Here is a 14,917-nt window from a genome sequence, read left to right as displayed (position 1 = left end):
AGGTAAGTCCAATCCTATTCTCACTGCTAGCTACTAGTCTCCTAGTAAATCTAGTATCGTCCGTTACTTGAATGCTCGGGATTGGGTGATGACCTCATCATGTCTGGAGTGTTGATGTATTGCCAAGGCTGGCTTACCTATAAATCATGTACTGCAATTTCACAAATTGTCGGCGTACTTTTATTTTCGGTACTTTCGGTGCGTCTTGTTCATACCTACAAGTACAATTTCAATACACCGAACAAACACTAACACGCATAATCCAATAGGGAACTGCTTCTCTGTACCTAAATTTTCTGTTCGCCTAACCTGGCCTTTTGCCCGCATACCGGAAAAATTGATCACGTATTAAAATTTGTGAAATTGGAGTAGTAGTATTGTTGATTTAATACACACGCCGTAGTGTTGAGACGGCATACATGGATACTGCTGCTCGGTGAGGTCGTTTCCGTGGCGACTGCACCGGATACACCCAACAATTAGTTTACACTACAGTGAGTGGAAGAACCTCTTTAGAAAGAGTACTAATGTAGTACAGATGAGACAAACCTCTTTAGAAGAACCAGTGCTTGAAGGTCTGTCGCCTTGTTTCTTGCAGAAGACGCGGATAAGAGCAACTCACGTTTTGGCGAATAAACTCCAGCAGCTTGTTGATGTATGCCCTTGTCCTTGCGATGTTTATAAGCCGACCTTTTATTGACCTAAAAAGTGGAAGTCGACTTACAACCGGACTATAACTGCCTTTAAACCGGTAAATCGACGCCCCAGTTTTGAGGTAAAATGCGGTTTGTGTTTGTTCCCACTCTCTTTGTCTCCTAGGCATTCTTCTCATTGCAAGTCGGCAATGCGTATGCACGGTAAGCGTGTTGTTTGCTAGATCGTTTGTTTCCGGAAGTCAGTATGAGCTTGGGGACCGTGCACATACACATGTTAAGCATGGTGCTAGAAGAATTGTTTGTTTGTTTGTTTTATTTGAATTCGTTTAGAGCACAGGCAATTCTGCCTTCTCACAAATACTTCAAGAACATTAAGTTATAGAAAAGAAAAAGGACCAAGGAACTACAAGTTACGCTATAATGTCCACTAACACCACTAGTTACTAAACAATCAGCTCATGCTATCGCCTTTTTCTCTTCTATAAATTTATCCTTGGCTCTCCGTCCGAGTCCATTCAAGTACGTAAAGTAATGTTTGCTTGTAGAATTGCCACACTGCCTTACTAGCACCGTTGCTGTCGGTTAGTGGCAGACGTTGGTACTCTTGTCGGGCATGATCGTGCGCGCACGCGTGTGTGTGTGCGTGTGTATGGCTGGCTCGGTTAGCTTGTAAGTTGAAGTTGTTCCACACTTCAGGTACATGTAGGTGAGGCGGCAGTAATCGCTGGTATGCAGTGACTCAACTCTTGCTGGGAGCAGTTCTGGAAACTAATGAGCAGCGGCAGGGAATGCATGCAGTGACTCAACTCTTGCTGGGAGCAGTTCTTGAAATGAATGAGCAGCGGCAGGGAATGCATTCAGTGCGTATGCTTTAGGAATTAGGGTAGTCACCCGGTGATCACAGGCTGATGGTGGGGTTTTGCAGTACGGTGCACAGTGCGATCAAGAAGTGGATTTGAAATCGAGGCTGTGTAATCAGTGCATACTGGTGCAGTCAGACCTCGCTTATCCTGTCCTCTTTTATCTGGATCCCTCGCCATCCGGAAGAAAATCGTCGGTTACCGATTTACAGCATATGCCATGCATACATACAGTATGTGTGTTCGATTATGCGGTTCCCTCGCCTATTCGGATATTTTGTGGAGAACGGATGCGTGCGGTTAAGCGAGGTCTGACTGTATATATCTCTGTTGTTGGTGGTGTTTTTTTTTGCTGGTTTATCAGCATCACTCTTCTCATTTTTTTCTTTTCTCCATGCCAATATGTGTACTTGTTGTCATCCTACCCACAGGAATGGTCAAGGCCTACACCCGTACTTTTCCAACAGTCGCAACTTTGTCCGTGTCAAGGATAACGGTGAGTACTGTGTTTCCCCGAGTAGAAGTCACACACACACCTTTTTGCATTGAAAATCAATTGTAAACAAGGGAGGGAGGGGGGCGACTTACAATCGAGCATGACTTACAACTGAGTGAAATATATCGAAACAATATTGCTCAAGCCTGACAATGGGGGTGTGACTTATAATCGGGAAAATGCTGTAGCTGTCTGCTTGGTGTTTTTCAAATTGTTACGACCTCAATTGTGAGTTTGCTCCAGTCATGCATACACCCTCAGGGCTGCCAAGTGCTTCGATATTTCGGTTATGCTCTGATGTTTGCACGTCGTTCTAACCGACTGACCGATAATGGTGATGGTGAGATGGCGAAAGCCGCCATGCGTACAATCAGCCCTTCTGGTAACCCGAAAAACCCTTGGCTTTCCGGGATTTCTGTCCCTCAAACTGCCCCATTTTTCGTAAAGTCAAGATGATCAGGTTGTATAGATCATGAACGCTTCGAGTCAGACTGGTCATGCTTACAATATCTTTTTTCTTGTTTTACGATGACAGTATGTTACAAGGTGTATGGAAAACAGTGTTCCTGACTCCAGCCATAAACCGGTTGGTAGAGTGTCGTAACATGCTGTCATTGCGAAACTTGTTTAACTATCTACAGGGGCGTCGGAAGGTAATTTATTGTGGTACGGTCAGCCATCTGAAGTACACTTTGCTCGTGGGGGAGGGTGGGTGAGCCGAAAAATTTGGCAATTTAGACCCCAATTCAGTGCATTTTATTGATTCATGGAGTACTTGGGGCAAATAGTGGTACGATCAATAACGTGGTGACCGTACCGTGTGCGACACCCCTGATCAAGCAGGGCTTACATGTACAGCACAATATATATATGGTTTGCGTGTGTGTGTGTGCGTGCGTGTGTGTGCGTGTGTTGCTGCGTATTTGTGCAGGCAAGCGCATGACAATGTTGCGCTATCGTCGCTTACAGATCGCTGCCATGCTGATCGACCTGCCACCCACCAAGCACATGCTGGAGTCATTCACAGTCGACCTACTCAGTTCATCAGTAAGTGGAAAGTGAAGTTCATGCACTCTGTTGGGGTCTGGACACACTCCTTGGAGCACAGTTGTCCGTCGTGTCCTTCTGTTATTGTAATATACCGGGAAATTTTGAGCCGCTGTCAGTTCCCGATTTGCGAGCACAGACCAATTTGCACCTGGCCATAGTTTTGACTAGAGTCAACTTATTTTTTTAAACTGTAGTTTCATGTTTCGCTCTGGCTTACTTTCGCGATTTTGCACCCGTCACAAAACCGCCAAAGTTTCCAGATGGCGAAGGTTTCCCCGGTTCACAGCACTTCGTACTGATGTCTCACCGAAGTACGTTGTATCCCATAGTGCGTTATTTCCGCAGTACTTTGTACTGAGCAGTTTCAGTGTAACCATGATAGGCTGTGGTGTGAGGGTATGGGTAAGGTTCAGCCCCAGCTGTGTTGTGTAGAGCAGGCTAAAATTAGCGGCGGTCAATTCATCAGCCTGGCAAGCTGTTGAATGGTGTAATCCCAGCACAAGTTGCTGTATCTAACATAGCTGTTCGCTATCATCGCTTCCGCGATGGGCAGGTCTGAGGTCTGGGGATAAGGTTGGCTGCTTCTGAATGTGTGTTGTTGGTATGTGCTGTGTTGTGATGGTGCTTTGCTTACAGGCGTCCAACGTGATCATTGCCGTATCCGGTATCTTTGAAGAAAGTAAGACTGGATTTGATAGCGTGTTGTTGGGCAGTACTGGAGAGGTCTGATTTCTAGCGCCTCCTTGTGCTACACGTCGCGGTGTGTGGCTGCCTTTCTGAATTGGCGTCGGTTGAGTGAGCTCTGCTGGTCTTCGAGTACCGGTACTTGATCTTGCATCTCTTGCTGCAAGAGTGTGGGCTGGTGTGTTGCGCTGAACTGCGCTGCACTGTGCTGGGCTGGCCCTCAGTCTGTAGACGCTGTACTGTACCACACTGTGCTGGGCTGAACCTCAGTCTGTAGACGCTGTACTGTACCACACTGTGCTGGGCTGAACCTCAGTCTGTAGACGCTGTACTGTACCACACTGTGCTGGGCTGAACCTCAGTCTGTAGACGCTGTACTGTACCACACTGTGCTGGGCTGAACCTCAGTCTGTAGACGCTGTACTGTACCACACTGTGCTGGGCTGACCCTCAGTCTGTAGACGCTGTACTGTACTGCACTGTGCTGGGCTGGCCCTCAGTCTGTAGACGCTGTATACTGTACCACACTGAGTGTGTGTAGTTAAAGCCTCTTGCATGGGCAAAATGAATTTCACATATCATCAGTACATCACTACACTGTGTAGTGATGTACTGATGTGACGTGATTCACTCATGTGATGTACTGGTGTGCTGTACTGATGTGACGTGATTCACTCATGTGATGTACTGGTGTGCTGTACTGATGTGACGTGATTCACTCATGTGATGATGTACTTGTGTGCTGTGGCGGCGAATGCCTTGCTTTGTGAGTGCAAGAAAACTGACTGCACAAGTCCTGAATCTCTCATTTCGCTGACAAGCATCCCAGGGCTACCTTCGTTATTTCTTCTTGCTGCTGTGCCGGCTGCTGTCACTACTCGTATAGGTTTCATGTCTCTGTCACGTTGCTGCTTGCTGGACGTACTTCGAAGTATGCAATCAGTCTATGACATAGTCCGCTCTTTCTTTGTGTCTGTGTGTCTGTCTGCGTGTTTGTGTGCCTGTGTGTGTGTGCCTGTGCATGTGTGTGTGTGTGTATGTGTGTGTGTGTGTGTGTGTGTGTGCATCTGTCTGTCTGCCTACGCACCTGTCCGTCTGTTCCGTATCCTGCAGCGCTCACTCAACAGGCGGTGATGCGTGCGTTCACACGGACATTCATTCTCATTGCCGGTCCTGGCGGTGACAGGTAAATTCCATGTGTTTGTGTCTACTAGTACTCAAATGAATACCTCGCTGACATTAGTTGTAACGCTGCTCAAACAAATATCCTCACTGTGTCCGAAGCCAGAAGTTAGCATGCTGTTGTGCATGGCTCGAGCGGAGTATATCTACTTCTGAAGTACAGTACAGTCGTGGCCAGAGAAATCCTAGCCACATGCGGAAAGCAGCCCTAAGGCTCCTGCGGCCCTCAGGTCGGTTTTTTTTGGAACGTGCATGATGTAATTGAAATGGAAACGCTGCGCTACGTTTTACTCGTGGGTCCGATTTCTTTGACCATGGCTGCAGTAGCAATGGTTTTGGAGCTGTGGTAATTTGATGAGCTCTGGCCTTGCTCCCTCTACTTCTGGTTGTGTAGTGCCACCAATTGTCCATTAAGCTCCAGTTAGCGGGACAGCATTTGATCATAACTTGAACTTGAAGTCTTGCACTTCAGTAACATTGCTTCCTCTCCACTGACAGCTCCATGCATGAACAAATTGAGTATGGCAGCGAAGGTCCTGGCTTGTGTTGAACTGTAATGATATCATCTTGCCAGCCATGCAAGAGGTCAGGCGACTGAGGTCATTGCTTGTCTGTGTGTGCGCTGTGCGTGTGTATATGTGTGTGTGTGTGTGTGTGTGTGTGTGTGTGTGTGTGTGTGTGTGTGTCTGTGCGTGCGTGTGTACGCTGTGTGTGTGTGTGTGTGTGTGTGTGTGTGTGTGCGTGCGTGTCTGTTCGTGCGTGTCTGTGTGCATACGTGCTTGCACATGTGTGTGTGTGCGTGCGTGTGTTTGTCTGCTCTGTCGTTGCAGTATACGGATAGCAAATGATGAACTGCAACTGCGCAACCCGTCCCCGGCTCAGCTACAGGTGAGGTTTCTTGCCCTGTCCTCAATCAGTACTACTTTTTAGTCATGTTCAACTGCAATCTAACATTACTCTTGATAGCGTATTCATACAGATGCACACATGTCTATCTCATTCATACTGATGCGAACTGTGCTTTTTTTTACCATGATTGTGAAGCTCATCCACCGTCCGTAGAGGGCTCAATTTGTCGAAAGGAAAGAGCGGAAACTATTTTCGTCTGATGGTCGATTCAGTTCGTGAAACTCAGAGTTACGAAAAACAACTGCTCGTTCTTCTATCTGTGCTTTTTATTGGTATTTCTTTCTTTTTAGTTTGAAGGAAAGTTCAAACGGGAAAAGTCTGAAGAAAACTATATTTTTTAACCATCGTTCTATTTGACTCCTGGCTGACCAAAGCTGCCGTCAGTTGAAGTCGCAATACATCGACTCCTATAATTGAGATACTTATTAGTCCTTCTCCTTGTTGATTCTTGCCATGCGCAGAACCCTACAGCTCCTCCGGTGCAAGAACCTTCGCAGGCCGGTGTGGCCGCAGCCAGTGTCATTGCTGCAGTGCCAGCTGCTGTAGTAGCACCAGCACAGGCGTCCATTACCAGTCCGTTGGCACTGTCTCCAGAGCAGGTAATCTTCTCGTGCTTGTAGCCGGTAATCCCGGTTATAGCATAGCTTCTTCCTGGGCAGGTCATTTCTCTCTGTTTTGACTTGCTCTCTCTATCTGTCTCTCTGTCTGTCTTGCTGTCTCTCTCTCTCTATCTCTCTGTCTCTCCCTCCCCCCCCCTCTCTTTCTCTCTCTCTCTCTCTCTCTCTCTCTCTCTCTCTCTCTCTCTTTTCTCTCTCTCTCTCTATTTCTCTCTCTCTCTCTCTCTCTCTCTCTCTCTCTCTCTCTCTTTCTGTCTCCCTCTCCCTCCCCTCCCACTCTCTCCATTTTCTGTTGTATGATTATATAGTCTTGTATGCTCACTTTGTCTTCTCATCATCTTGTTCTATTGTGCAGCAACAACGTCAGGGAATGATTGAGCAGTTCTCCACGCAGTCTGGCATGAACCGCGAATGGTCTGAAAAGTGAGTCCTAACCTCTCAGTGTTGACTTCTTCCAGTACTTAGGCAACTGCTGTACTTCTTGCGGTGTTGTGCGTGACACCAAATCCCTTTAGTCGCACAAAGCTATGCGTTGAATGTGCTTCTTTTCGTTCAACCTTGCCATTGTACTGATTGTCTTTGTTTTCCATGTTCGTCTGCAAGACATTCCCCTGACATTGTTCTCTTGCTGCCAACAGGCAGGTAGTGACATGCGAATGGTTGTGGAGAAGCCTGTTTGGTTCTTGGTTATGAACTTTGATTTTTCGCCCCGCTCTGTGTACAGGTGTTTAGCGGAGAATAGCTGGAATTATGAAGTCGCTGGGCAAATGTTCACGCGGCTACAAGTAAGTGAGGCAACTCGGGATTGTGTGTGCGTGCATGTGTGTGTGCGTGCGTGCGTGTACGTGCGTGTGTTCATGCATGAGTGTTATAAATGTGTAGAAAACGCTGCAGGTGTTATCATATTGAATTTGCAACACACTGCCGTGTGCCGTGCTATGAGCATATGCAGCAATGCGTTGGCCTGTTGCCTTATGTTGGTCAGCTGTACTGTGGTTGCGGTGGCTTTGAGTCCATTGCACACATGCCTATGTACAATCTTGTAGGTCCATATCAACTACAGTAAAACCTGTGACCAACGACCACCCGTTGGGGCCAGAGTAAGTGGTCTTTAGTGGCAGGTGGTCCTTAGAGGTTTGCACAGCATAACCACCTAATATGAATGTGAGACCGTCCGTGCCTGGCGAAGCGGTCTTTAGTACCAGGCTGGTCGCTAGTCACGGTGGTCTTTAGTACCAGGCTTGTCGCTAGTCACGGTGGTCTTTAGTAGCAGGCTGGTCGCTAGTCACGGTGGTCTTTAGTACCAGGCTGGTCGCTAGTCACGGTGGTCTTTAGTAGCAGGCTGGTCGCTAGTCACGGTGGTCTTTAGTATCAGGCTGGTCGCTAGTCACGGTGGTCTTTAGTAGCAGGCTGGTCGCTAGTCACGGTGGTCTTTAGTAGCAGGCTGGTCGCTAGTCACGGTGGTCTTTAGTACCAGGCTGGTCGCTAGTCACGGTGGTCTTTAGTAGCAGGCTGATCGCTAGTCACGGTGGTCTTTAGTAGCAGGCTGGTCGCTAGTCACGGTGGTCTTTAGTAGCAGGCTGGTCGCTAGACACGGTGGTCTTTAGTACCAGGCTGGTCGCTAGTCACGGTGGTCTTTAGTAGCTGGCTGGTCGCTAGTCACGGTGGTCTTTAGTAGCAGGCTGGTCGCTAGTCACGGTGGTCTTTAGTACCAGGCTGGTTCGTAGCCACGGTGGTCTTTAGTACCAGGCTGGTCGCTAGTCACGGTGGTCTTTATTAGCTGGCTTGTCGTTAGTCACGGTGGTCTTTAGTAGCAGGCTGGTCGCTAGTCACGGTGGTCTTTAGTACCAGGCTGGTTCGTAGCCACGGTGGTCTTTAGTACCAGGCTGGTCGCTAGTCACGGTGGTCTTTAGTAGCAGGCTGGTCGCTAGTCACGGTGGTCTTTAGTAGCAGGCTGGTCGCTAGTCACGGTGGTCTTTAGTAGCAGGCTGGTCGCTAGTCACGGTGGTCTTTAGTAGCAGGCTGGTCGCTAGTCACGGTGGTCTTTAGTAGCAGGCTGGTCGCTAGTCACGTTGGTCTTTAGTAGCAGGCTGGTCGCTAGTCACGTTGGTCTTTAGTAGCAGGCTGGTCGCTAGTCACGGTGGTCTTTAGTAGCAGGCTGGTCGCTAGTCACGGTGGTCTTTAGTAGCAGGCTGGTCACTAGTCACGGTGGTCTTTAGTAGCAGGCTGGTCGCTAGTCACGGTGGTCTTTAGTTACAGGTTTTACTGTATTACAGTTCTTAACCAAGCACATGAACATAATTTGGTTTGGTTTTCGTGTGCTTGCTTTGTGTGCTGTGCAGTCGCAGAAGCAGATTCCACCGGAGGCATTCGTCAAGTGAGCATTGCGCCGTGCAGGACGTCGGCGTCCAGTTATTTTACCTTCTCTCGTCCCGTCGTCCCCCTCTGTCTCTTGAGCAGATGTGTACATACCTCGTCACGGCATGTGTATAGTTAGTGAGCGCGCGCTTGTGAGCGTGCTCTGAGACGCTCGTAAGTCTGGAAGTGCACGCCGCTGTGCGCTGGTGCTTTCTTCGACCACTGCTTAGTGCTATCTCCCCTGCTGCTGCTGCTGCCGCTTCCCTGTCTAGTTCATCGCCGTTGCTGCGGTTTAGCAACGCCATCTACATCGTATGAGCCCCGGCAACAACAACAACAACTGTGTCTTCTAGCGTGTATTCAGCGTCGGCAACCGTCTTCATCATCTACTTTGGCTGGCTTGAATGCGTGCAAGCCTCGTATAGTAATTTTGTGCATAGCTGATTCCAGGTGACGTGCGCACAATATCATCAGAACTTGAAATGGAACTTATTATCAGAGAAACATGAAAGCTCGTCGTGATCAATAGCTGGCCCGCACCTACTGAACCGTTGCGAATTGCGTTGTGTTTCGATATAGCCTGCTGCAGTGTACACAGCATCAGTGGTGGTGCTTCAACGGCCCGGTAAATTCTCAAGAGTGAGTGTGTGTGTGTGTGTACGCGTGTGCACACACGCTCTGGTGTGGAGCAGCTGTGTTGCCCGACAGAACACGTTATGTCTCGCCGTGTGTCATCAGCTCCGAGCCAGTGTCGGTCAGCGTGCACACAGGAAACGCAGCACAGCGGCATGCGTGCGCGTGACATGCTCGTGCATGCAATCCGTCTTGTCTTCGTCTTTAGGAATGTCTTGTTGCCGATGTCGAGTTATCGATGGGCTGTCTTATGGCCGATGTCGAGTTGTCGATGGACTTGTTTCGTTACCGATGTCGAGTTGCCGATGGACTTGTTTCGTTACCGATGTCGAGTTGCCGATGGACTTGTTTCGTTACCGATGTCGAGTTGTCGATGGACTTGTTTCGTTACCGATGTCGAGTTATTGATGGACTGTCTTGTTGCCGATGTCAAGTTGTCGATGGACTTGTTTCGTTACCGATGTCGAGTTGCCGATGGACTTGTTTCGTTACCGATGTCGAGTTGCCGATGGACTTGTTTCGTTACCGATGTCGAGTTGTCGATGGACTTGTTTCGTTACCGATGTCGAGTTATTGATGGACTGTCTTGTTGCCGATGTCAAGTTGTCGATGGACTTGTTTCGTTACCGATGTCGAGTTGCCGATGGACTTGTTTCGTTACCGATGTCGTGGAGTTGTCGATCGAATCTCTCCGCATCTACTTATGCCTGTGCACCGTAAGGGAAATTGATGCCTGGAATACTCGCAATTCCGGGCATTCATGTAGATCATCAGTATGTTTGGCCACTCTGTACACCCTGGACCGTTGCCGTATGTGCGTGTGTTTATGTTGCATGCATGCTGCTGCTGCGGCGGCGGCGGCGAGTGGCGACATCAACAATTCAGATCTGACATCATTTTTTTTAAAGTAATCTTTATACCGCTGCTGCGCATGGCTTTCATCACGGAGTTGTAAAATACCAATTCCCTGGTTTTCATTATCCTAGCGTAATACTCACTTTCGTTGCAAAATCTGTTGTTCGTGTGAGCCATAGCCGACACACCTCCCCTCCCTTCCACGACGTGACTTTTCACTGCACATCACACAACAAAAACTACTTTCTTTTTGTCTGGGGCCAAAGGTATCTCTCTCATTCTCGATTCTCTTCTTCTCTGTCCACTGATTTGCCTCGCGTCTGTTCTGGTTCTTTTGATCATAGGTCTAATTTCTGCTTTTTCTTCATTCTCTACTACAGTTATCTTCCTGTCTCTCTCTCTCTCTCTCTCTCTCTCTCTCTCTCTCTCTTTCTTCCTACTCTTTTCTTGACTTTGGTTTTAGTCTCACGACACTTGATTTATTTTTTTATGGTGTTTTATTAATAAGATTTTGTGTGGTGTGTTTTTTAATCAATCCTGCGTTGTGTTGGTCACTCACTGTTGTGGAGCATATCTTCGAAGGGGAAAAGGGGGAGGGGGGGGGGGGGGGAGGGGAGAACCAGGAATGTGTGTATGTGTGTGTGTGTGGGGGGGGGGGGGTATACAGAACTGGCTGGGGTGAAGTGTGTGTTGCACTCCCGGTATTTTGGTGTTCTGCGCTACATGCATATGCACCCATACCGGTATTAATTTTTGCAACTCCCTGATCTGCAGCTAGCTATGTTCTGGAAAAAAACTTTTTTTCTTTTCTTTTTTTATCGTGTCCGTTCCCGAAGGGAACTCACAACGGCCGCTGTTAAACCCTAGCGGCAGATGCAGCGCCTAACGGTGGGGGTGAGTGGGTAAGTCTCCCTTTGGTCCAGGAAATCTGTGGAGTCCGAAGAAAATTAATACCGTAATAGCACGTCTCCAATAATAGAACACCTTGGGGCGGCATTCAAAAAATAAAGTGCTCAGTCTCCATTAAAAGCACACGGTGTAAATTCATCATTTTTGATGTGCAATCATTGATTTACACTGCTTGTTCTTTCACCGTGTATCTTTGTACAGCATCTGGCTTTTTCCGAACTCCTTTTGCACACTTTCTCTTTTCCCAACTCCAATTTTCATTGTATATACACAAGTCTGTCCCCGGGGAAAATGCGGAAAAAATCGCAAAAAAACGCGGCATAATATGGCATAATTTGCGGTGAATTTGCGGTAAATATGCGGTGAATATTATTGATATCATCTCGCGGCGGCAAGTTTGCAGTTGATATGAGGCAATTTTCAGTGAGTATGTAGTGAAATCAATCAGTTACAAGTCTCTGGTGTAAGCGCTCGTCATATTTGAGTACAAAGCCGCCACCGGATGAGACGTTGCTGACCGAACAGTGCACTTTGTGTACGTGTAGTGCAACAGAAAAGTTCAAAAAACGCGGGAAAATCGCGGAAAGCGCGGGGAAAAAACGCCGCCGCGGAATCCTAATTTTCCCCGGGGACAGACAAGGTAGGATATCCCCCCGATCCCGATAGGCGCCAGCCTTTAGGTAATCCTGTAACGTTCGACAATAGCAGTGCTGAGGGACATAGCTTGTGCACATCTTCGTGGCGCATCCCTTCCCCTCATTGGAACTTTCCGCACCCGAGCCTTCCAAGTTGGAAGGTTGTTGGTTTGCGCTTCGTAGAAATCTGTGTAGGAACTAGGTTTCAGGTCGTCGAATGTCTCAATACCCCTCGCGTAGGAACTAGGTTTCAGGTCGTCGAATGTCTCAATACCCCTCGCGTAGGAACTAGGTTTCAGGTCGTCGAATGTCTCAATACCCCTCGCGTAGGAACTAGGTTTCAGGTCGTCGAATGTCTCAATACCCCTCGCGTAGGAACTAGGTTTCAGGTCGTCGAATGTCTCAATATCCCTCGGTCAGTTGTGTGCCTTGTTGTCGCACTATCTGACTGTATAAGTACAAGATCTCGTTACCTTGGTGGACTGTTAGTCATAACTAGTAACTTCAAGTAGTTGTCGTCCACAAATACCAACATTTTTTTTAGAGAAGATGTTCGTTCGTTTGGGGGGAGAGCTAGAGGGGGTTTGGTCCCTGTTCGTCTCGTCCTTTTAAAAGAAATCGATTCTCTGCATGAACGTGTGTATGTTCGTTTTGAGGGGGGAGGGAGGGGGTCCGGGGAGACACGAACAAAATACATCGTCTTGAGAAAAATATCGATATTTACGGACGGCCCCTTTTAATATACTTAAATAATAGGTCCGTTCTCTTTACTTTATTTTGTTTTAATTCCCGTAGCTATGCAGAAGACGTTACTTCAGTAACGTCTGGCGCTAGCCAGTGTCCACACAGCTTTAATTAATTTGGTGTTTGTTTGTGTCACGCCTGGCGCTATCCCGTATATGTCCCGTACCGTACCGTACAATCAAACACAGCTGGCCGCAATATTCAACAAAATAGGGCTTTCAAACGCATGCGCAAGATCATAACGTGAAGCAACTAACTGTGTTACTGTACTTGGAAGAATGAGTATGAATGCGAAGTGTATGGGGGAATGCATGTAGGGCGATAGTGCGGGTTCGAATCCCAGGTAGTAGGGAGGTTCTGCTCTACGTTTTGGGAACGCGACGCAAAGAATCACGCGAACTTTCTTCGCGTTCCCGTAACGTACATTGTAAAGAAATCCTGTTCTGCTCTACGTTTCACGTAGAGAAGTCACGTGGAATGTGTACTGGGAATTTCCCCTTCCATATTTGGCAATTTTCTGCATGCAGTTGATCGATACCCAGCAAATCCGTACGCATTTTCTCTGCGTGTGCCACAACGTAGAGAACCCCATCTCCGCGTAGAAATCTGGAGCCAAAACACGCGAAGCCGTAGACTCTAACCCAGACACCTGCTCTCTACGTGATTTCTCTACGTTTCACGTATAGCAGAACCTCCCTAGTGTGGAGGTTTTGCTATACGTGAAACGTAGAGAAATCACGTAGAGAGCAGGTGTCTGGGTTAGATAGAGTCTACGGCTTCGCGTGTTTTGGCTCCAGATTTCTACGCGGAGATGAGGTTCTCTACCACGTTGTGGCACACGCAGAGAAAATGCGTGCGGATCTGCTGGGTATCATTCGAGTGCAGGCAGAAAACTGCCAAATATGGAAGGGGGAATTCCCAGTACACATTCCACGTGACTTCTCTACGTGAAACGTAGAGCAGAACAGGATTTCTTTACGTTACGGGAACGCGAAGAGAGTTCGCGTGATTCTTTGCGTCGCGTTCCCATAACGTAGAGCAGAACCTCCCGTAGTGCCTTAAAAAAAGTAGAAGAATTGAAAAATTTATAACATCCCTATGCGTTTTTTGCCTAGGTCATCAAGGCAAAAAAGCATAGCGTAGGGCCCTGAGCTTCCAAGCTCTCTCGTTTCGGCCAGTCGGCAAGGGACAAGGGGAAGTAGCCGTGTAGGGCGTGAGCAAGGAAATCTTGCTCAACAGGAAACCAGCTCTGGCTCAGTCACATCCACTCTCCAAAAGGCTCAGTGTAGGATCATCTAGGATCTCACTGAGGAAGCCGAGGGGACACGGGTCATCTCAAGACTGCGTGGCGCATCACGCGGCCTTATTCGAGTCATTCATTCTCATACAATCCGATTATGTTTTACCTAGTCCAGGACTTGTTCGGTTTCCTATTATTTATCCAGAATAAATGTCATGTACACAAGTACAGTCCTGATTGTCATGAGTTCTCACAGTCTACAAATTTTAGGTGAGAACTCATCATGACATAATCATCAATGAATCATGTACATAGTCATTGTACATAATCCTAGACCATGATTGTGTAGCCGCCTTTTTATGGTTTAGTTTAGTTCCACCACGGGCTGTTTCAGCAGGGACAAAATTGGCGGTTGAGCGTTTCTGGGCTCTGATATTGGAGGAATTTCTTGGAGGAATTTCTTCGAGTTTTCGACTTTTCCAGTGCACTAGGGCATACTGCGCCTACGAACGGAGTTGTTCGGGGAGTTTACTCTCCCATAGCCTGAAGGACTTGCTGGAGGTCTTGGAATCTCGTTGTTTTCCTCGATATTTCTTTTTACGGAATCACTTTCCCTCTCGAAGCACCATGGAGTTGTGACTCTGCATTCGGATTCAGCCCGTACCGTGTAATGGTCACAGGTGCCACGGCGGTGTCCAGACCGTACACGCGTGATGGAAGACGATGTCGATATCCAATCTGTATGGGCGCAGGAAGCGTCAAGACGTGAAGCAGACGCGCTGCGCAGCCGTGTACGCCAGCGGGAGCGAGCGAGGGGCCACAGCGGACAGGTGGGGTGCTGTCGCTGCGCTGCAAACGGTGACCTGTGCAGAGACTGTAGATGCTGCGGCCTCAAGCAGCCCTGTACAAACTGCAGGCCAATGATGGATGGGAAATGTCGCAATCCGCATCCACCTCGAGCTGATGATAGAGGTCTTGTGCCGATGGCGGCGCACTCCAATGCCAATGTACCAGGCGACTGTACCACAGTGGTTCATGGTTCCTTGGGAGGTGCTGACTCCAGCTTGGCACAGCGGCGGGGTATTCCTG

The 14,917-nt window shown here is 48.1% G+C and overlaps 1 protein-coding gene across 1 annotated transcript; it reads left to right on the top strand.

The window, feature by feature from the left end:
• The first annotated feature begins 748 nt into the window (after positions 1-748).
• On the top strand, positions 749-10,835 carry LOC135828798 (nuclear RNA export factor 1-like). The gene is made up of 10 exons (XM_065341232.1): positions 749-857; positions 1,948-2,012; positions 2,944-3,059; positions 3,699-3,741; positions 4,860-4,932; positions 5,759-5,816; positions 6,299-6,436; positions 6,810-6,877; positions 7,179-7,239; positions 8,797-10,835. The coding sequence occupies exons 3-10, from the start codon at positions 2,952-2,954 to the stop codon at positions 8,833-8,835; spliced, it is 588 nt and encodes a 195-aa protein (XP_065197304.1). The 5' UTR covers positions 749-857; positions 1,948-2,012; positions 2,944-2,951; the 3' UTR covers positions 8,836-10,835.
• The last annotated feature ends 4,082 nt before the right edge of the window (positions 10,836-14,917 follow it).

The sequence above is a fragment of the Sycon ciliatum genome, chromosome 12 (genome assembly GCF_964019385.1).
Source record: "Sycon ciliatum chromosome 12, ocSycCili1.1, whole genome shotgun sequence".
NCBI lineage: Eukaryota > Metazoa > Porifera > Calcarea > Leucosolenida > Sycettidae > Sycon > Sycon ciliatum.
The sequence above is the reverse complement of the archived record's forward strand: the minus strand, read 5'-3'. Positions and strand labels throughout refer to the sequence as shown.

Excerpts from the sequence above, each read along its gene's own strand:
- LOC135828798 (XM_065341232.1), top strand. The coding sequence starts at position 2,952 with ATGACAATGTTGCGCTATCGTCGCTTACAGATCGCTGCCATGCTGATC. Across the intron at positions 6,878-7,178 it reads AACCGCGAATGGTCTGAAAA|GTGTTTAGCGGAGAATAGCT; the intron begins GTGAGTCCTAAC and ends CTCTGTGTACAG. Across the intron at positions 7,240-8,796 it reads AAATGTTCACGCGGCTACAA|TCGCAGAAGCAGATTCCACC; the intron begins GTAAGTGAGGCA and ends TGTGCTGTGCAG.